Raw genomic sequence first — 21594 nt, forward strand, 5'->3', positions numbered from 1 at the left:
AAATCCCTGCTCCTTGTCTGAAAGCTTCCCGGCCTCCGGGGCGCCGTGCCCAGAAATCCCGCTGGGCCAACGGCGTTCCCCCAGTGCTCCCAGCAAACCGCCCTGTTTGGACAAGACTCGCTGGGGGTCAGAGTCCAGCTTAGGGGATGAGGTTTGATGCTTTTTTTTTATTATTGTATTTTATTTTTTCATGGTATTTAGGAGGTGGCGGGGAAATCTCTGCTGATCCAAAAATGACCTTGTCTGCTGTCAACCGAGGGGCTCCCTGGTTTGTGCACTTCCCTGTAGGATACCTTAGTGGTGCCGGAAGATCTGGCACCGGGTCCAGTTCAGTTTCTTGCTGGAGTGATGTCTCTAACCGTGCCAATTCCCACTGTAATTCGGCAGAGAACGTTGCACCAGGCAATTCCCCCGGGCCTGGCCAAGACTTGTCTGAACAAGGCTGCGTGAAAGTCTTTCTCTTAAACAGCAGGTGCTTGATGTCTGGCCAGGAAGGGAAGGCTTTTCAGAAAGCCTGGGTTACTACTGGCATTGCGGGTTTCCCGCCGTGCCCACTGGTATCAGGGTAGGAGCAGGACCGTGGTCTTGCAGCAGATATTGCATTCGGCCACCGAATAGCAGATATTTATTAGATGGGTTACAGTGGGCACCAAGGGGAGAGGAGGAGCCCATCAGCTGAAGTAGAGATGTGTCATTGCCTCTTCAACCTTTCCCTTAGCATCCTTCTGTGAACATGACCTCCATCCTCTCTCTGCCTTTGCTGGAGCTCTCCAAGAAACTCCGTGATGGCTCCCTCCCTCCGGACCACGTCTTCTACGCCTACGTGGGCAAGGTGAGGAGCAAGGGTGGTGGGGCAGCATCTCACCCACGGTGGGGCTGGCTCTCTTGGGAGAGCACAAGGTTCAAACACTGCTGAGCTGGCACTGCATGCTGGTTAGTGCTGGGCCCTTCCACGCTTTTCTGTGAGCAAGAAGAGAGCTGGGCATCTGGCTGCCATGGCTCTTGGCTTGGTTTGGAGCAAAGGGAAGGAGCAAGCTCAGCATCTGGAGAGCCCATAACTTCCTAGGGGAGCTCATACCTTCCCGGGGCAGGTGTAGCTATGGGGAAGCTGTAGAGTGCTGCTGTTGTCTCCCTTCCATCTCCAAATGGGTTGGTAAACCTCAAAGACTCAGTGTCCGCTTTCATTCTCTGCTTTTGCCATAATGCCCTGATCACCTCCTGGGTTCCCACTTTGGGGTTGTCATTTTAATGCCACCCCAGAAGCTCAATCAAGAGGCTTTGGTATTCTGCTTGAGCTGAGTGCCTCTGTCCATCACGCATCAGCTGGTGCTGCGGCCTCCCTGTGTCCAGACAACATTTTGGACTTTGGTATGAAAATGTCTTGGAAAGGAACAGAAAGGGCTGCCCTCATACTGACTGCCGGGGGGGTGAGGGGGGAGGTGGAGAATGGGGAAGAGGCAGGTGTCCTTTGCAAAAGAGAAGGCTGTGTCTCACCGGCGTGCTTTTCCTGCTTTCCTCAAGGCCCTCCAGATCGCCACAGAAACCAACTGCATCACGGAGTATCTGCAGGAAAGCGAGACCCAGCTCCGGAAAGCAAAGCTGCCGGAGAAGCTGGGTTTGCTCTACGGGGTACCTGTCAGCATCAAAGATTCCATCGACTGCCAGGTACTGCCAGCACGATAGCAGGTGTATCCTGAGATCCCTGTGGTCTGAAGTTTCGTGCCAGGGGGAGGTTTGACCTCAGCATCTGGCTGGACTTTGTCATAGCTGACGTGGGATGGCCTGCCCTGGCTGGTGACAGGGTTTGCTCCCTTTCTCCCATATGAGCCAGTACAGAGCTGATCAGATTTACTACCAATACCCTATGCAATGTATGCATGATGGATGGGTTGTTGGAAGTTCATGCACATGCTTATATATATATAGATAAAAATAGGAGGGCAGGGGGAATTGAGATCCTCCATTTGGAAACCTTGTTGTCCTGTGTTCCCAGGGCCATGACTCCACGTTAGGGTTTATAAAAAACCTCAATAAACCCGCGGCAGAGGACAGCGTGGTGGTGCAGGTGCTCAGGAGACAGGGGGCAATTCCGTTCGTCAAAACCAACGTTCCCCAGTCCCTCATCAGGTAGGTGGGCGCTCCCTTCCCTCGGCGCGGCAGCAGTCCTCCCTCCCTCATTTCAAGTGAGGGTCTCCATCAAGTCTAATTCTCACTTCCCACTTCTTTTTAAATCACAATACCTGGTACCCATCCTTGGTGTCTTTTAAGTTTTACTTAAAAAAGTAAACACATTTACATGAAGGATGAAAATTAACTCTAGTTGCAAATGAAATAAAGAAACAAGAGAGGGAGAGCAGAGGAGAGAAATCACTGCCCTTCTTTCTTTTTAAATCCCCCATTTTTTTTTATTTTTTTTTAAATTGACCCCTCAGAGGTGGTCCTGTTTACAGTGCAAACACATATTCGGGGAAGGGGAAGCTAGTTAAGCTAACGACCTTAAATTATCCTGCCCCCAAAACCTCCAGCTGTATCTGGCAAGACCATTCTTGATGCCATTGGTACGGGGTGAGGTCAGGTGTGCTCTGCCAGACAGCCACCCTGCTAATGTCCCTGTGTCCTACCAAGTGAACTCTGGCAAAGCTCCTCCGTGGATGACCGTTGCACAGCCGTAAGAAGTGCCTTCCTTAAGGCGATGCAGCAATAACTGACCGTGTTTAAAAAAAAAAAAAAACAAACCACACAAAGAGGTTGCCCCAGGGATTATCAGATTTTTGCAGCGGTTCCTGGGGAAGTCTGATGTTCAAATGTCACTGCAGCTGGCATTTGGCCTGGTCACAAGCAGGGACTCAGCAGTGTCCCCCATCATCACCCCCTGCCAGGGAGCAGGGGAGGCCTGGACCTGTTCCAAGTGGGCTGCTTTGGCCCTCGGGACCACCCGAACAGAGAGCCTTTCCAGGAGATCTGATGTATTTGTGCTGCCAGAGGGTCTGTCTGGAGAAGGTTTGACGACACTGAAATTAGCTGGCAGTGAATCCAGGTCCTGGGACCGCCATGAAAAGGCCGGTGGTCTGCATGGGAGATTTGGGAAGCTCCCTCAGACTAAGTGATGTCAACATAACAACTAGTGAATTACCTAACTACCTTCTGAAGGTCTTTTTGTAGTGACTGGGCTCCGCATCAGCAGATACCTGCATTCCTCTCATTTGCAATCTCTCTCTCTCTCTCTCTCTAGCTATGACTGCAAGAACTTAATCTTTGGTCAGACGTTCAACCCTCTGCTCTACACCAGAACCCCCGGAGGCTCCTCTGGTGGAGAAGGGGCACTTGTAGGAGGAGGTGGGTCCATCCTAGGCTTTGGGACGGATGTAGGAGGGAGTCTGCGTTTCCCCGCTGCCTTCTGTGGGATCTGTGCCCTCAAACCCACCGGGAACAGACTCAGGTACCGCGAGTAATGCAGTGATGTCTCTGGGTGAGACACACCTACCGCCCTACTGACTGCTGTGCTGGGATGTTCCTTCTCCTGTGGGCAAGGGAGAACTGGGGATGAACTGAGAAGGGCTTGTTTCTCCCTCCTGCCCAGACATTTTCTGGGGCCTGTATGGAGGGAAGCATTGTTTCCCCCAGAATGGAGATGGGGAAACCTCTCCATCTGCATGCTAAGGGGGTGGTGGTTCCTGACCGAGAGGGCATAAATCATTCTGGGCTAGGTTGGGTCCCTCTTGGGCTTCCCCTTGGCCCTTCCTTCTGTCAATCTCTGCATCTGCAAAGGGAGGGCAGTGTTTTTTTACCACTTGCTACTTCTTAAAGCCTCTCCCTTCTGTGGAAACTACTGAGCTGCTGTATTTTGTATGTCTCTTTTCTTCACAGTAAAAAAGGAATCATTTCTGGTGTCCTTGGGCAGAAGGCAGGTAGGAATTAACGGTTGTCCCCCAGGGAAGGGCAGTAGGGCAGGGGTGAGAAGGACTCACAGCTGTTTATAGGAGACCTTCTCCAGCACGTTCAGAGAGAGAACCCGGTTCCCTTTCAGGGACACTTTCAGAGAGCCACCCCCATACTGTGATTCCCGAGAAACTGGAATGTGTATGAGCCAAGAGGAACAGTTTGTGTAACACACGAACCTCAACACACCCTGTAACCCCCAGGTTGCTGTGTTGTCTGCCGCTGCTTGCTTCATGGGAGGTGCAATTAGCAGTCAAAGGGAGTGTCTTGTGTTGTCCTTGTGTCATGATCAACAAAGGTTTTTGTTTAATTTTGTAAATCGTGAAATGGAAATGTCAGGGCACGTATTGGTGGATAACAACTCTGGGTCCATGAAAATGGGCCTGCTGGTGGGAACACACCTGCAGGCATCCCCAGCCCAATTCTCAAAGAGGAACTGTTGCCAGCACTAGATTACAGAAAAACCATGCTAAGAGATCTTGCTTTTGCAGGACGTGCCCTTGCCATGAAAGCTCTCTTTTGGTCTCTTCCAGTGGTCGCAGCAGTGGGGCCGATGGCAAAAGAGGTGGAGAGCCTGGCGCTGTGCATGCGGGCACTCCTGTGCGAGGACATGTTCAACCTGGACAGCACAGTGCCCCCCCTTCCCTTCAATGAAGAGGTAAAGGACCTCAAAGGGGGCAAAGGTCTCTAAGAAGAGCTGCTGTCACTCAGGATGGAAACACCAGTGGCTCATGGAGAACCTCCAGGGCCTATTCCAACCTCCCACATGCTGTGGGTGGGCAAGTGGGCGAGAAGTGCTGCTTTCCAGACTCGCCCTGCGGCTATGGGTGTAGTTGGCTCCTGACACCACTGACATCCTTCCAAGTTGATGTTCTGTGTTGCTTTGCAGGTATATTCCAGCACACAGCCCCTCCGCATAGGCTACTATGAAACCGATTTCTTCACCATGCCAAGCCCTGCTATGAGACGTGCCGTTCGGGAGACAAAACAGCTGTTGGAGGATGCTGGCCACACGGTAGGATGTTGCACAAACCCAACAGTCATGCAGCATCTATTCTTCCTTCCTACTATGTCTTTGGGACCCGTGTGTGAACATCAAGCAAATTTGGCAGGGAAGGAGGGCCTGGATTCCAGTCAGCTTCCCGCAGCTTTGATGAAAGTAGATAGCGGCTTCTGGAAAAGAGAAATTCTTTATATTGCAACGTGATTTCTCCTCTCAGCAGGATATCGGTGCTCTTTAGGTGCTGGAGAACGCGAAAGGGAGCCCCCTCCGATCCATAGCACTTGCTAGGGAGTAGACACACTGCTGTGTGACTTGTCTGTAGTGTGGGTGCATTTACTCACACCCTGGCTGAAATCCACATTGCGTTAGGACCTGTACCACCCAGGTCCTGAGGCAGTACCTGCAGGGAGCTTACAGTCCTGGTGGCATATGATTACTGTCAGCTCAGCTCAGCATGTTTCCTGGGCCTGATGGACCACCTCTCTTCAGTGGCTGTGATGAGCTGTTGTCCCAGTACTTGTTTAGTCTATCCTCAAGCCAGTTTCACCTCTTCTGCATCATATCCTTTGGCAAGCAGTTCCACAGATCTACTGGATGTTGCGTGGAAAGCCACCTCCTGGTTTTGTATCTGGAAACAAGGACCTAAGGAGAAAATAATACAGCAGTTGCAGATGGCAGATCTTTTATAGCCAAGTAGTCCTATATTGACCCAGACCCATTTCTAGAGTCTCAGGTTTCAGAGGTTGCCTCCTTCCTCCTCTCTGCCATTTGAGCAAGTCATCTCCTGTGCATGAGGCATGGTTGTGGCTACACGCGCAAGGACCAGGAGTGAAGTTGGGTGCACAGACTCCTGCTCTGTAACCCACTGCCAGTTTTGGAGGGACCTTTGTGCATTGGGGCTGCTTGGACATCAGGGGGCCAAGCCCATCCTGTATCTTCTGACTCATGAGTAGTTGCTCAACAGTGGGAAAGGGAAAACAGTGTTTTCAGGGAAGAATGGATGGGAGGGGAACGACCTGGTGGCCTCAGATGCTACTCGCTTTCCTGAGGGCTCGTCAGGAAAACCTCAGCCCAGCTTGGCCCATTGCAAGCCCTCGATGGCTTCTCCCACACAGCTTACTTGTGCTTGTGCCACTGACTCCTCTTCCGTTGTCCTTCCAGCTGGTGCCCTTTGAACTCACAAATGTGGACTACATGATCTTTAACTTCTGCGTCAGGGGAATGTTTGCAGATGGGGGCACCTCCTTTCTCAAGAAATTGTAAGTATAGCCTGGAGCGGTTTGGTGTGATCGGTGCCTTTCTGTGAAAATCCTCCCCAGGGTCTGGCTAGCGTCCAGATCCAGGTGGCAGATCTCCTGGATGTAGACAGTGGCTGATATGCATTGGGATTTACTGGGGAGCTTATGAGGTTCAGCTGAATCGCTTGACGGTATCTTTCTGGGATTGTTACCAACCTTGACAGATGAAAGGAAACGGGGTGCTGATATCCTATAAATACTGTGAGAATCAGAGGAGCCGAGACGAACGGAGCACACCTCTTTTTGTCACTTAAATATGCTATTGAGAGGGGTTGGCCTTGTGAAAGCTGATCTACTGTGGCTGTTTCCTGACACTGCTCAGCTAAACACCCTTTTCTCTTTCAGCAAAGGGGAGCTGGAGAAAAGTAGTATGGGGCCGTTCTTCTGGTTGGCGAAGTCACCAAGCTGGCTAAAAACTCTCCTCTCCTGGATTGCCAAACCCTTCGTAAGGTCCATTTCCTTTCTAGCATAGGTGGAGTTAAGTAATAGTTGGTAAATAACTTGTCTCCCATTGCAGTAAAGCTTTATCATAGGGAGGTCTCTAGGCGTTGCTTCCTGGCTGTGCTTAGACACATCTCCAAACTTGAGTGATGCTATTTCTGTTCCTCCTCTCCCCGCTTTGGGGAAGATCCCCAAGCCCTGCCCAAACACTGAGTCAACAACTTGTATTTGTGACAGAGCTGTCTCAGAGGACAAGCCTGGGATTAATGTAAATTATTTTCTTTTTCTTTTTTACTTTTTCCTTCTCAGATGCCTCGGTTTTCAGATATCATAAGAAATATGAGAGCAAAGTGAGTAAATCTGAGCCTGACTAAATGTGTGAAGATTTGGGTTTCTCTTTTGGAGAGCAGCAGTGCTTGCCGCATTAGGGATACTGCCCCAGCTGCATCCCTTTGAGAAAGTAAGGGCAGCAGACACAAGGGTGGGAGCAAACTGAGAGCAGTTCACGTCAACACCGTAACCCTGCAGGGTTTGACAAACTTCTGGTACTGAGGATGGGAATGAGGGCAGGGGCTCACAGCGCCTTGCTTAGGAACTGGATGAAGCTTGTGGGAATGAAATACAGCGTCGGCTTTAGCACTGGTTAATGCATCCGTCGTGCCACAAGGTAGGGACCCCGTAAGACAAAAGGAAGGTAAATGCACAAGGAAGGAGGCTTGATCTTCCTCGCTGCGATGTCAATGTTGGGCAGATAGTTAGAAAGGACTCAAGTCCCGTAGCAAAGAGGGTGTATTTTGTGCTGTGCCTCCAAGGCAGTACGTCTGTCCCCACATCAAAGCATCAGTCCACCTCGCACAGCCTGGCCTTTGAGAAGTGATGTGCCTGGGCTTCCACCTCCTCAGCACAGCGGCAGTAACGGGGCCGGACGCTTGTCGGGCCAAAGCAGCACTGCACCAATCTGCCTTTAGTCTTCAGCCCTCCATCATGGGAAGAAGCAGAAATAAGGCCCCCGGCCCTTCCGAGGAAAGGCAGGACTTTGCCCAAGTCCTCTCTTCCCTTGGCTGCAGCTCCAGGAGCGGAGCTAACCTGTGCCCATCTGCTTTTTGATGCTCTTCTCTGCCCCTGAAGCTGCTCTTTGCAGCATCTCTTGATGCCTTTTGTTGGTTTTGTTTCCTTTTTCAGCACAGTGGATGAAGTCTGGAGTCTTCATCATGAAATTGAGGTAAAGTATTGCAATTTGGGGTTAGATAGTTTTTGTTTTATTCCTCTTTGGGAAGAAACAGATTCAGTACCCACCAAGATTAGGAGATGATCAAGTCACTGGTGATGTGAGGTAGGAACATAGGTCACTCCTCACGTGGATGTGCAAGTTCTCAGCACATTTAAAGATTAGGATGACACATAGACACATTCATGATCCCAAATCAGACCTGAATTTTTTACTCCTACACTTGGAAACATAGACCATCAGCTGCAGCAGACTTGCCTTTATTTCCATTCTAATTTCCTCCAGACCTATGCCTGTGCCCCAGGTTGCCACGTGCCCCTGCACTCAGTCTTTCTCCTCCTCTAGTTTTAGCGGGGGGAAGGGTGCTTTGTACACTGTGAGGACTGTTGACCAAGCGGCAAAGGGTTGCTGGATTTTAGCAGGATCAGGCCTGGTGTAGCCTGATGGCTGCTTCTGGGGAAGGGCCAAGAGCCCAGCTGGGCACCCAAGGAGAGCTTCAGGCGGCAGCCATGGGGCAGTGCATCCACCCCACTGACCACCAGTGTGTTTCCTGTTCAGGAGTTTTGCTACCAGTTCATCGCCCAGTGGAAAAAGCTGAATCTGGACGTCATGCTTTGTCCCATGCTGGGCCCAGCTCTCGGCATCGGCTACCCTGGGAAGCTCTCAGGTAGGACTGCAGATGGGGTACCTTTCCCTCCGGCGTGCCCCTGCTGCAGCACTGCACCAGTATCAATGGGGAGCATTCCTCGTCCTCCTCCCCTCACGTCCCCAAGGCACTGGTCAGTGGTGGGAAGAGCTGGGCCCTTGGGGCAGCTGCAGCCCCAGCCCGTGGGGTACACCCGGGACAACCCTCCCGGTGCACATGGGAGCCAAGGGGCAGGTCTCCATACAGCAGAATCTTGAGTTCCCAGTGCAAGCGTCCCGTTAGCTGGAAGCTCACATAGATGGAGGGGGGTGAAGGCTTTCCCTGTGGCAGTCTGGCGCTGCGAGCTCCCCCTCTCCCCCAGTGGCAGTCAGCTACACCATGCTCTACAACGCCTTGGACTTCCCTGCCGGCGTGGTCCCCGTCACGACAGTGACTGACGAGGATGAGGAGGAGCTGAAGGGCTACAAGGGGTACTTTCGGGACTGGTGGGACCGGACCCTGGCAAAGGTGAGTGGCGCCAGGTTCCCCCAGGGCACGAGCATCCCCATCGCTTCCCCTGGACATCCCCCTGCCCTCTCCCCCTCTGTTTGTGCCACAGGCTTTTCGTGGCAGCGTGGGGCTGCCGGTGGCCGTGCAGTGCGTGGCCTTGCCGTGGCAGGAGGAGCTGTGCCTCCGGTTCATGAAGGAGGTGGAGACGCTCATCCTGAAGAAAAACAGGCTCGTCTGAGTCCTGCGCGCTCACCCGGAGCAGGATCCCAGCTAACGTCAGCGCAAGGACGTCCTTTGATCTGACGTACCCGCAGGACTCGTGTTGCCCTCCGCGAGGACGTGGTGACGGCTGTGCTGGCTGCTGGCTTTGGGGCACAAGGGGAAAACGGGGCGAGCTGCGCAGTGGTGGTGGAGCACTTCCAATCATTGTCCTAATACAGTATTTTTTTGTTATCGGAAAGTCTGTTATTTCAGGTCTGTGTTTGTGTGTGGGGAGGGGTTGGGGTGGATTTTAATAACCCTTTCAACACCCCCCAGGGAAGTGCAAGAACACGATCTTTCTCTTAAAAATGGGGAAACTGAGGCACGGGGACTGGTTTTTGTCTGAAACGTTCAGACTCCTACTTGAAGTGCTGTAGGAAAAGGGATTTTCCCCTCCCTTCTCGGCTCCCTGAGGACAAAATCCGGTGTTTTCCCTGCAGCAGACCAGCAATCCGAGGTCAAAGCTGAGCCTGCCAGCAGGCTTTGGCAAGCAGGGAGGAGGGAGCTGGCCCGCTTCCCGTGGTGCAGGGCTGCTGGCACCCCACGCACGTGGTGGAGGGGAGACCGGCAGCGATCAGTAACTCCCGTCTCCTTCAGACACCTACTCCTGCCCTCCCCGCACCAGAGGTATGAAGTGCTTCAGCTCACAGTATCGCAGGAGTAAAGCAGCCTGCCCGGGTCGGACGGACAGAGGGACAGCTTGCCCTGCTCACCCTCTCCTCCCGTTTGGTGGAGGCGGCCATACCAGGTTTTCCAGTGGGGTTTTCCAGTCGCTGACAGCACCGGCTGCTGCTCGCAACGGGCTTCCGAGGGTGCTCTAGAAAAGGGGTATCACAACGCCAAAGCGTTTTCCCAATGCAGCGATGTCACAAGTGGATTGTAACAAAAATCCTGCCAGAGCTATATTTGGCTTTTTTTTTTTTTTTTAAGGTATTATTGTTTTAACTAGTCATGCAAAAGCATGGGTTCTTTTCAAGGCGTGGGCAGAGAGGTTTATCCCAGCCTGGGAGAAAGCAGCCCCCAGGACCCTGGTTCTTTATCAGCAGGCTTTGAAAAAAAGGAGGGAGGGAGTTGCAGGCTTGCCAGGACTGAATGCTATGTAAAGCCAAGCCCCAGAAGAGCTTGGGTGGGGTTTTTCACCAGCTGCAGGTCCCCTCTGCCCACATGCAAAATGCGAGATGGGGTTTATCTGTTTGCATTTTAAAGTTCGAGCCTGGAGGATCTTGTCCCGGGAGAGGCAATGCCACCTTCCCCCCCTGCTACCGGGGAGCCAAGCACTGCTTCCCTCTCTTAGTTTAACCACTCTCTCCCTGGCACGGAGATGGGCAGGGTGCAGGAGTCCAAATGACGGAGACACCCGTGGACCTGAACCAGTAAACGCTCCTCACTGGAAGCCCTGAGCAAAGACATCCCACAAACTGTGCCTTCTGCCACGGGACAGTGCACCGGACAGGGCCAAAGCTGTTGTGTGGCTTCAGGGACTTGGGGTTGGCTTTGGGGACTCGGGGTTGCCAAGAAGGGCCAGCTGCAGGCTGGTCCCAGCCCAGCCTGGACAGAGGGAGGTTGGTGTGAATGGCAGCACTGAAGCTTAAGGCTGGGATGGGGCAATGAAGACCAGATCCCCGCAGTCAGTGGGGAGAGGTCGTTGACAGCCAGATTGAGTTGTTTGGCTCTTTGTATTCTCTGTCCTGGCCAAACAGGGAGGATCCTCCTCACCTTTCCAGTCAGCAACCAATTTCTCTATGAGGTCTGGCTTCTCCCCTGAGCTCCCCCCCTGCTGCCACAGGAATAATCCCACGGGATGTGTCTGTAACAGGCAAGGTAACATGATAGCAGCACAATCAGTGGCTTTCGAAGCCCAAAGAAGACCTCTCTATCCAAGAGCAATGGTTACCCTGGATGAAGCCTCCTTTCAAGCTCCACTACTCTATTTGGAGCGGAGTCAGCGCCTCTCCAGATATGGTAATGTTGCCTTGCATCTTGGCAATGAATCTTCAGAGACGTCTCCTGTTCCCTCCCCATGGGCTTTCAGATCTTCGAGGTTTGAGAGAAGCCCCTCTTTTTTTCAGCCCCTCCTTTCTGTACTCCTGGGGACAGTCCCATGGGTGGGCAGCTCCTGTGGCCGGCAAGGCTGCATAGTCCAGCTCCTTTGCCTTGTGCTGGTTGGAAGATGGCTGAGAAATTGGAGAGCAGATAGGATACTGGGTCCATCAGAGAGGATTTCCCAAAGTGTTCGCTCCCTGATCTGCGTTGCCAAAATACTTTTCAAAGGGACTTGGCTTGAAAATGACACACAGCAGTTATACTCCTTGAAGGCGTCTTCAGATAGCTCCTTCCACACTGCCTTTCCGGAGTCACTGTGTCCTCTGTCATCTTTGTACTCTTGGTTCTCCTGAGGTCCCTCGTCTCAAATAGGTGCAATTTCACCCCCTTCACCAGGATCCCCAGGGCAAGCAGAGCTGTGTCATCCTAGGCTCTGAGGGCTGCACATGCTGGTGTCCAGGGGACAGAGACCATGGCTGAACACCTCTAGTTAACGGGCTTAACTGTTCATTAATTATTAGACATGGGTATAGTGGGGATAGCCCAGACCTGGGCTTTGCAGACCTTCAATTCCGTTTATCAGCTCTGTCTGCTCTGTGTAGCTGGGTACAGCAGCAGGCAGTGGCCTGGGGAGATGCAGCCTTGGGGGACAACCACCCTCCCCCAAATCCGGTGTGAGCTGAGAGCGCTGCTTTGCAGCCCGACCCACAATGCTTCTCCAGCAGGCAGACCCTTTCAAAGTCCATGCTCTAAAAATTCCATTCCTGGACTTTGTTAATGCAACTCTGCCTCAGAGCTGATCTTGCACAGCAGGTGATCACATAGTCTTAGTTCACCAGCTCTCCTTAGGAGAAGGTGGGAGACCCAGGTGTCTGTAAGTGGACCAGAACAGGAAGGAGTGGGAGAGAAACCATGACCCAAGAGCGACTGTGGCAGGTCCTAGATCCATCCTGGGGTGACCCTCGCAGGACGTAGGCAGATCCAGCAGAAGATGGAGGAGGCAAGGAGGACACGAGATCTGGCCCTGGAGCGAATGGAGAAGGCAGCTCGCAGGTTTAAACAAGAGGTAATTTGGGGGGGAAGTGTGCGTGGGAGGGATTGTATTTTGGGTAACCAAAGAAAGGGGGAAGTCCTAATCAACCTCTCTTCGAATGGTGGTTAGCACATGTGCAGGTTTTGGATCATCACCAATTTTTTTGAGCCTCACCTCCCTCCGTTGTCACAAAAAAACGCCCACCAAACAACACCACTGTAAAGGCAGCACAAAATAAGTATTTCTTAATACAGACTCGAGGATGAGCGGTGGGACCCCCTGGTGGTTTGGGACCCTCTGAATGAGGTCCCTACTGCCAAGCCTTTCTGCTCCTGTCCTCCTCACCTCTGCCCCCCAACAGGGACCGCTCTGCCCCATTGTCCTCAAAGTACAGGAGGGCCTTCACATCCCTCCAACATCTGCACATTGGTGACCAAAAGCTATTTCTTCCTGCCCACACCCAGTTAAAGGAGCACCTGGATTTTAGGAGGTCATGTCCTTGGATTTGGGATTTGTCTTAAACCCTGAATAAATACCTGTTGCTATTCTTTTCTTAGGGGGGAGCTTGCAAACAGCCCACACACTTTTTTTCCCTGTGTTAATGATAAATTTTGTAAAACTTTAGCTGGCTGGACTGCTATTCAACATGTCTACGGGTTAGAAGGGTGTGAAGGCCTGCAGGAGGGTAAACAGAGACAGGTCAAACCTCTCTTACAGGTTCGAGCAACTCTCCAGTCAAGAAGCAGTTTTCTGCCTGTTTTGGTTCTGGTTTTATGAACCAAGACTCAGCAAATTCCCCGTCAGCAAATTCCCCGCTCCAGTACACGCAGTGCTGTGTGGGAGGTCTGCATTTCTACAGGGAACGTCTCCTAAAATTCGCCATTCAAGGTCATTGCTGGGCAGATGTTAGAATTGGGTACTTGCAGCCTCTACATCAGCCTTTTCTGTCATATTCTTCCCCCTGTACTCAATTTTCTACCCTTTGAAGAACCCAGGCACCCAGACCGCACACATCCTTTCGCTGACGATGGTGGAGCTGGCAGAGAAGCTAAAGGAGGGGTCCCTGTCCCCAGAGAGTGTCCTCTACTCCTACATGGGCAAAGTGAGTGATACCTCCAGCATGGGAGAGATGCTTTTGGGCGTCTTCTGCAGTGGGGGTTTTCAAATTAAAAAAAAAACCACAGCTCTTTGCTGAGAGAACTAAGAATGCTGAGGATCACAATTTGCCAGTCCTGTGGTGGCTGAAGGGTGGGTTGTGGGCGAATGAACAGGACAGAGACCCAGGGCAGAAAACTGTCTCAGCGAGAAATATCTAAAGCTTATAGGTAAGGCCTGAATAATGAATGCTGGAGGTTTGAGAAAACTGAATTTTCAGCTTGCAAGCTCAATTTAAATGCTGTTTCCTTGCTTCCGTCCATTCGTCTGTCATGTTGTTTTTCACCTGACCTCTCTGGAGAGGCTTTGGAGGTGACTCGGGAGGTGAACTGTGTGGTAGACTTCATTCATGGCTGTGAGGATCAGCTCCAGAAACTGAAGAAGCAGAAGGAGAAGGGGCTGCTCTACGGCATTCCCGTCAGCATCAAGGACCACATTAACTGCAAGGTACATCCCTAATTCCCCTGCCTCTTGGCCTGGGGCTGGGAACAGATCAGAATGCTCAATCTCCTGCTCCTCTGCCCCCATACAAGGGAACCAGCTTGTTCCTTTTCACCTTATCAGGACTGGCCAAGAGCTCCCTCAAACAAGGACGTTTTGCACCAAATATTAGCGGGACCAGCAAACCTGCCTTTCTTCCTGTGGAAAATTTTGTTTTCTGCAGAAATATCTAACCCACTCTGATTTAATTTTCCCTCAAGTAGTCAGATCCTGCTCTGCCTATGAGAAAAGTTAGGTGGGAACTTTGTCACAGGAGGCATGAGGACTTAACACCTGTTACTGTCACAGCTCCAAACAGCTTCTTTCCTGGTACCTAAAGGGCTTTGCTTCCCATCCCCAAGGGCCACGTCTCCTCTGGAGGGATGGTGAAGTTTCTGGGCCAAGTGAAGGAAGAAGACAGCGTGGTCGTCCAGGTTCTAAAGAGCCAGGGGGCAATCCCCTTCGTGAAAACCAACATCCCACAGACGATGATAAAGTAATTGTGTGTTCGCCTTCATGACAATGCTATCAAACATGACTCTTGCTATCTGAGAGAGGGTGGGCCTGCATGCATAAGCTCCTACCCTTGTCCAAGCTAATCATGCATGTTAATTGCCTCCTCATTTCAATCTGAAATTATTTCTCTTATATTTTATGCTTCTTTCTTCTTAAATTCAGCTGTCCCAACAAATCTACTTTGTGCTGGTTCTACCTGCCAGGACTAATTCCACACTCATCCCTGGGTGGATGCTCTGTGCCCTGTATTTATGGTTTGCAGAGACAGAAGTACCTCACTCACCTGCTGATCTTCCTCTCCCCAGCTATGACTGCAGCAACCTCATCTTTGGCCAGACGCTGAACCCTCTCAACCACCAGAAGAGCCCCGGGGGCTCCTCGGGAGGGGAGGGAGCTCTGATAGCAGGAGGAGGCTCCATCCTGGGCATCGGGTCAGATGTAGCTGGCAGCATACGCCTGCCATCCAGCTTCTGTGGGTTGTGTGGGCTCAAACCCACAGGCAACAGGATCAGGTACACCCCAACATCTGTCCTCTTCTTCCACCCTCTATGGAGACTGCGAAGTGTCCTCAACAGTGCATCAAACTTTGCAATAGTGTCCGCGGTTTCCTCCAGGTTTAAGTTAGCCCCCTAACGTAACTGTTTCCTTGTGTCAGCTAGGGCTAAGGACTCTATTAATGACATGTCATCTCCATCTGCTAGTACAGCAAAGACTTATTCAATTTTTAATAGTCCTGGCCAGGAAACTGAAAGCAAATACTACAGGGTCATCTCCTTTTCCGATGTTTTCCAGCCCTTGCCTTGCTTAAGAGTTTTCTGTTTATCAGAGGCAGTTTGCTCATAGTTGAGGAATTGGATGGACCAAGGAAAGGAGACGATAAGAACAGCCTCTAATCCTTAGCAGCTTGCAGCCCACAGAAGTCTTCCTAGCCTAGAAAGTGTCAAGACTTTACAGGACGTTTTACCCTCCTAATTGTTGACTGGGGGCAAATGGAGAGTCTGTAGCACAGCATGGTGACCTGCCTTACAGCGAGAGCGGCTACTAATCTGCTTCTCCCATTGTGTTCCTAGCAAACTCGGCGTGGTTTCTTCTATCACAGGAATGAAATCAGGTAAGACCACCCACATGACATGTTACTACTGTCAAACCTTTGCTTCTTACACCTCCTCCTACTGCTGACATGCCAGCAAATGTGCTTGCTCAGTTATGTGCCTCACGACCAGCCGAAACCAGTGATCTATTAGACCAGGGCCTGCCTTGTGCTCTTACCTTTTTGCTCCATTTATTCTGTCTGGATAGTGGTAGGTGTTAGCTGAATCGGAGCAGAACCGAAGCAACACCCATTCAGGCAATGCAATGCGTAGCAGTAAGAAATATGAGAAGTGCATCCCAGAGTCCTGGGGTATTTCGCTGGAGATGCTTTCCAGGAGACTCTGCTAGCTTCAGGTGCTGCCAGGTGGTACTGCTGTTGGCAGGAGGGCTGCAGTCCTTGCTTCTCTTGAGCGGGTCTTGTGCCTGCAGAAGCCTGGCCCAGAAGGGGCCAGTAGGTTGCCTCTGCTCCGAGACTTATGGATTGTACCTGCCAGACCTCCTTACTCCTTGCACGTTACACTCGTTCCCCATTTCTCTTCCCTGCCCTGACTGAAACTCTTCCATGCTGGGCCCCTATCGGTAACTATGAGACAGCACCAGCCCATCTGCCTGCAGTGATAGGACCTTTGTGCTTGCAGTGGCGGGGATGCTGGGGCCCATGGCGAGAGATGTGGACAGCCTGGCCCTCTGCATGAAGGCGCTGCTCTGTGAGGAGATGTTCCGGCTGGACCCCACCTTGCCCCCACTCCCCTTTGATGAACAGGTAAGGCTCAGAGGCAATCCCATGCCTCCATTTGCCCAGCAACAAAGTGAGATCTTAGGAGATTCCTGTCTGGTTTCATGTGTCGAGATAGTGAAGAACCCAGGGAAGCAAGTGTCCCTCTGAACAAAGGATGCCCAGCATGAGCAACCACAAGAAGCAGCCACACAGCAGGGTTGGCAGGCCCCTGTTGGCTTGCCCTGATGAGACCTGCCAGGTACTGACCCCTTCACTTCCCAGCAATGTCCAGAACAAGCTTGTTGGCTCCATCCTGGCCCAATCCCTAAAAGAACTGTTTTTTCCTGACCAGAGGAATTCACCCCTCAGACCTCACCCTCACCCCTCAGAGATCCTGACTTAGCAGTCCCTGACCTAAGAAATCATTGGCCTTTGCCATTAGCTCTCTGCTTCTACCATCTGGTTGTGTCTTTCTGGCTCACGTTCTAGGATCCCAGGATCTTTCCAATGTCCTTGACACCCAGACAATACAGACCAGTCGCTTGCCCTAGAGGGACAGGCCCCTAAACTCTGTCCGTAGCCAGGCATCCCGGGCATGTGGTCCATACAGGTGCTATCACACCTGCTATCTCAAAGCTGGGACATCTTCACACGGCATGGTGTCAGAAAGGCCATACCCAAGGACCACTGCTGGAGACCTGTGTTCTGGGCAACACTGCTTTCCACCAGCTCTATTGCTACCATCATTACTCCAATCCAGGAGACCTCAGCTGCTGCCTCTCTGAGCCCTGGGAATGGTCCAATATCTTGCACATCTCATGTGTGTAAGTGATGTCCTCTTCTCACAGGTTTACACCAGTTCAAAGCCACTTCGGATTGGGTATTATGAAGGAGACGGCTACTTCCAGCCCTCGCCCAGCATGAAACGAGCCGTCCAGCAGACAAGAAAGCTCCTCCAGGATGCAGGGCATACGGTGGGATTTCATGCCTGTGGTTGCCTGGAGCTGTTATCCTGCTCCTTACAGAGTTTGGACAAGTAACTTCCCATCTCCGCTTTTGCTGCCCATAAAACAGGGACCATCTTTCCCTGCTGTAAGGATCCTAAAGAGGAAGGCATATGCAATAGTTTGTTTCCCAAACTGAAGCAATCTTGCTCCTAGCCACCCAGACAGGAGAATCACCTTTAGATATCTCCAAGTCACCCTTTTCTACAGCACTGTTTTTTCCATCATATTTGGTGTTCCCATAAATATCAAACTCACAACAATTTCCACGATCCCTCAGCTGTTAAACACAGTTTACAGATTTCTTGGTGGGTAAGTGGGAAGGATGTCAGAGCATTTGACCCCCAACATCTAGCCTAAATTATTCTGAGGTTCCACCAAGAGGAATTTCTATATGGGAGCTGTTCCAATTGATGCAAATTAATTAAAAATACTCGGTGTTTTGAAGCCTCTAAAAATTCTTCTCTGATGTGTGGAGAAGTGGAGCATTTGCTAGGACACAATATGTGTTAATGCCTTAGAGACAGGAAAGGACAGTGGGCAGATGATGCTAACCCAGGTCCTTTTGAAAATGGGGCCTTGCTGTCCTACAGCAGCAAGGAGGGCCTAAGCTTCCCACCACTTCCCACTCTCCTCATCAGTGAGGCAGGGAAGTTCACAGAGGGCTCTATGAATCATTCATCTTTGTTGCCTCTTAAATGAGATGGTTTTCTTGCAGCTTGTTCCCTTCGCACCGCCCAAGATTGACTATGTGGTAGACGAACTGTTCACCAGAGGGATTTTCTCAGATGGTGCTGCTCACATGGTGGACTGCTTGTGAGTAAAACCCCCATTTCAGTGTGGCCCATGAGACTTGACACTGTGTAGCCAGTGGTTGCATCCGGAGTGTTTATACTCTTGAGGGTGCAAACTGAGTAATGAGCAGCAGAGGAGCAATTTCTGGAAAGATGAATTCAGCATGAGCAGCAGCTTGTTCTCAAGAGCAGTTCACACACATGGATAACGTGGTAGGGTAATAAGATACCACGTGTCAGCCGTGCTGTGGCAACTGGTTTTATGTGTGTGATCAGTCCACGGCACATGGGAAACGTCACGCATTATAGAACTTCCTACGGAGGTGCGGTGGGTCAGCCCTGGCTAGCAGCCAAACACCCACCCAGCCGCTCGCTCACTTCAAGGTGAAACATGCCCAGAGGCGTATGTGGCCCCACTGCTGCAAAGCGCTCTAAAGCCTTTACAGCACTGACGACATAGGCAGTGAAGTATTTATTTCGGTATAACATTTACACCTGAGCATCTAAACCCCACACGAGCATTTCTTGTTCAGTCTTTTGGATTGAAACAGGCAGATTTTGTCTTGTAGCAACTCCCCTCTCCGACAAACGCTGCTTTGGAAGCAGCATGGCTGTTGCCGTAGCTCGGGCACAGATGGCTTGTCCTGACTTCTCCTCCACTCTCTGCCCTTCCAGCAAAGGAGACATTGTGGATCCCAACCTGAAATCCCAGTACAATACTTACAGGCTTCCTGCTCTGGTGAAGAAGATCTTGGCTATCATTTTGAAACCCATAGTAAGTGTGTGGACATTTCAGCTGTGTTAGAGGAAATCTGCAAGGTGGGAAAGTTTCCATGTGTGGGGAGGTAGGCTGCTCCCCTCTGGGAGTGCTTTACTGCTTTACGTTAATTGCCTGCTGGGATTAATAGTGAAATACTCTTAAATACACTTAGTCCCTAAAGCCAGGCTGAACTTTTCAAATGGGTCTGACAGCCTTTTGGGGGAGTTTTGCACGGGGAGGTCAAAATATGATCCATTCTCGGGAACCCGTAAGCCATACAGCTCATCCAGCTATGGGCTCCAAGAGAATGGATATCACTAGCAAGGATCTAAACAGCATCCCCGTATCCAGAAGATGCTCTCCATGTCTAGCAGTGTGGTCTAGAGCTTTATTGTCATGGGACTTTGTGATTAAATGTGTAAATTTATGTGGGAGTAAAACCACTTCATTGGAAACTGTACCTGTTCTTCAGAGCCACTTCTGCTAGGACAAGAAGCGTGCCCAAAATGCAATCACATGGTAGCCAGCTATTTCAGCTGCATTGATGTTGACTAATCCCAAGTTTTTCTCTTCCCTCCGAAAGTACCCACGAATCGCTCGGGACCTCAGCGCTCTCTGTGGAGTGGGGTAAGAGGCACTGAAGTATCTCTAGAGAAAGGGGATGCACATGGATGTGTCCAGCGGTTCATGCAGGTAGATGCCAGCTCGCTATGCAAAGCCCTGTCATGGGGCTGTGCAGCACAGGCTGAGCCAAGTGAATATGTGCTGCCTCACCACCACCCGGGCTTAGCACAGTGTTATCCAGGGCTATGCAGCCAGAGATTATTTTAAGAGCTCAAGGATCCTCGTCGTGGCAGGGCTAGGATGTCTCCATGGAGATCAGCACAGAGACATACAGGCTGCTTTCCCCACCGGGTGGATTCTGGTACCCAGAGCATCACGTGCCACCTTAATGCAGAGGTCTCTGCACACAGGTGCAGTGTGGTGTGAAGTACCTGTCCCTCCAAGAGAGGAAGAGACACACCAAACTGTGAGGGAGTGAATTTGGAAGACTGCCGTGATCTTTGTCTGGGTGCCAGAGCACCTAGCCGTGGTGGCACGCTTTTAACACAAACACTTATGATATACCTGTAAGCATGTGTGAACCCAGTGGAATCAGCTGGGTGAGCCTACAGCTTGTTCCCAGAAGGGTCTGGTGGTTTCCATAACAATGGGTTGTCTGTGCATTCTGTTCATTGTTTTCTGTTGCCACAGTCCCAAAGCTGCTTAATTCTGCCACTTTTCCAGGTCTGCCAAAAACCTCTGGGATCAGCATGGAGCAGTGGAGGTAATGTGATTTTTTTATTTTTTTTTCTTCTTTTTCCTTACTAAATATAGTGAGAGATCCCTAAAGTTTCTAAGAAATTAGTTTGAGCTCTGTGATGGATTTGGAGTTGGAAGTAGATGATGTGGAAATAAAGCAGCTGGGCTTTTATTTGAAAGTTAAGCTTTGCAAGAAGTTATAAGAGCTCAAAGCTCTAATGTTTGTGGGGAGGTCTCTACTTACTGGAGGATGGGGAAGAAAGATTATGCTTTCCCCCACATTTTCTTAGCAGAAATAGTATAAGAACAGCCACTAAAGATGAGGCTTCATTTTTTTCTTCTTTCTGTCTGTTGGTGCAAATCCTTAATTTCAGACATTAGGTGCTATTGTCACGAGCTAAGACCGTGCTTGAACTATCAAGCAGAGACCTTAGAAGTCAAAAATTGTGGTTGTGAACTCTTTGGCTTAGGTGGATTTCATATGAACTCATTTGGGATCAGGAACATAGGACAGGAAGCATTATCCTGGACAACTCAGTCTAGTGCTGCCCAAAAACTGGTCAGGTTCCTCTTTAAAATCAGTAAAGTTTTATGCTTGCATTAGTTTTTATTGGCCGGCTCCTCTCCTCTGCACTCTGACGGTTGGAAACCTTCATATTTCCTGTGCTGTTTATTCACTTCCAGTTTATCCTCACTTTATTCCTGTCCTTGAGCTTAAATAGCACCTCTCCTCTCTGGTATTTTCCACTGCCTCCCTCGTCCTTGATCTATTTATAGAGGGCAATTGTATCCCCTTTCAGCTGGTGTTTTGCAAGGCTGAAGAAGCTGAGCTGTTTTGGTGTCCTCCCACAAGGCAGGATCTGTGTTCCCTGGGACACCCTCGCAACCCTCCCCGAGAAGAAACATGTCCCCCAGCCTGCGCCACACAGCCCCCATCAGTGCCAGTCACTCTGTGGAGATGCAGGCTCACTTGCAGCAGGTCTGGAGAATCATAGGGCAGAGGAAAAACTCCTACAAACCCGCCGGGTCACTGGGTTGATGGGAGTGTTTGGAAGGAAATGGGTTTGGGGTTTTGTTTAGGTGTAAACAGATTCCTCTTCCACCACCAAAAAAAAAAAAAACCACAACACCCCCCACCGCCCCTCCCCCCCAAAAAAAACCCAAACCAAAAAAGCTAAATCTAAACCAACCAACCAAACGCCCCCCAAAAAAAACAACTAAAAAGAAAACTCTCAAAAAGGTTTGTCAGCCTCAGAGATATTTTGGATTGTTTTGCTTCAGTAAAACCATATTCACATTTTTTCATCTACTGCAAACAAGAGGCGATTGAAAACTTTTGGCTAGTGACCAGCTTTTCTCTCCGAGAAAAAGAAAAAAAAAAAAAAATCAGGT

At 50.7% G+C, this 21594-nt stretch overlaps 2 protein-coding genes across 2 annotated transcripts in view; both read left to right on the forward strand.

The window, feature by feature from the left end:
- The window catches only part of LOC104286096 (fatty-acid amide hydrolase 1-like), a 12379-nt gene extending 3097 nt beyond the window's left edge, over positions 1–9282 (forward strand). The window contains exons 2-15 of the mRNA XM_009884647.1: positions 719–832; positions 1522–1665; positions 1994–2127; positions 3233–3439; positions 3868–3908; positions 4473–4597; positions 4829–4954; positions 6104–6201; positions 6586–6685; positions 6991–7031; positions 7864–7903; positions 8468–8576; positions 8917–9062; positions 9154–9282. Of these exons, the coding sequence (XP_009882949.1) occupies positions 734–832; positions 1522–1665; positions 1994–2127; positions 3233–3439; positions 3868–3908; positions 4473–4597; positions 4829–4954; positions 6104–6201; positions 6586–6685; positions 6991–7031; positions 7864–7903; positions 8468–8576; positions 8917–9062; positions 9154–9282 (1539 nt within the window). The 5' untranslated portion in view covers positions 719–733. The remainder of the gene's footprint in view (positions 1–718; positions 833–1521; positions 1666–1993; positions 2128–3232; positions 3440–3867; positions 3909–4472; positions 4598–4828; positions 4955–6103; positions 6202–6585; positions 6686–6990; positions 7032–7863; positions 7904–8467; positions 8577–8916; positions 9063–9153) is intronic.
- Positions 9283–12260: 2978 nt separating this feature from the next.
- Positions 12261–21594, forward strand: part of LOC104286098 (vitamin D3 hydroxylase-associated protein-like) — an 11798-nt gene continuing 2464 nt past the window's right edge. Inside the window, 13 exon segments of the mRNA XM_009884648.1 lie at positions 12261–12314; positions 12316–12414; positions 13370–13483; positions 13840–13983; positions 14379–14512; positions 14838–15044; positions 15603–15643; positions 16263–16387; positions 17191–17316; positions 18065–18162; positions 18816–18915; positions 19484–19527; positions 20188–20227. Of these exon segments, the coding sequence (XP_009882950.1) occupies positions 12261–12314; positions 12316–12414; positions 13370–13483; positions 13840–13983; positions 14379–14512; positions 14838–15044; positions 15603–15643; positions 16263–16387; positions 17191–17316; positions 18065–18162; positions 18816–18915; positions 19484–19527; positions 20188–20227 (1326 nt within the window).

This window comes from Charadrius vociferus, unplaced genomic scaffold (assembly GCF_000708025.1).
Source record: "Charadrius vociferus isolate BGI_N301 unplaced genomic scaffold, ASM70802v2 scaffold163, whole genome shotgun sequence".
In the NCBI taxonomy this organism is placed as follows: domain Eukaryota; kingdom Metazoa; phylum Chordata; class Aves; order Charadriiformes; family Charadriidae; genus Charadrius; species Charadrius vociferus.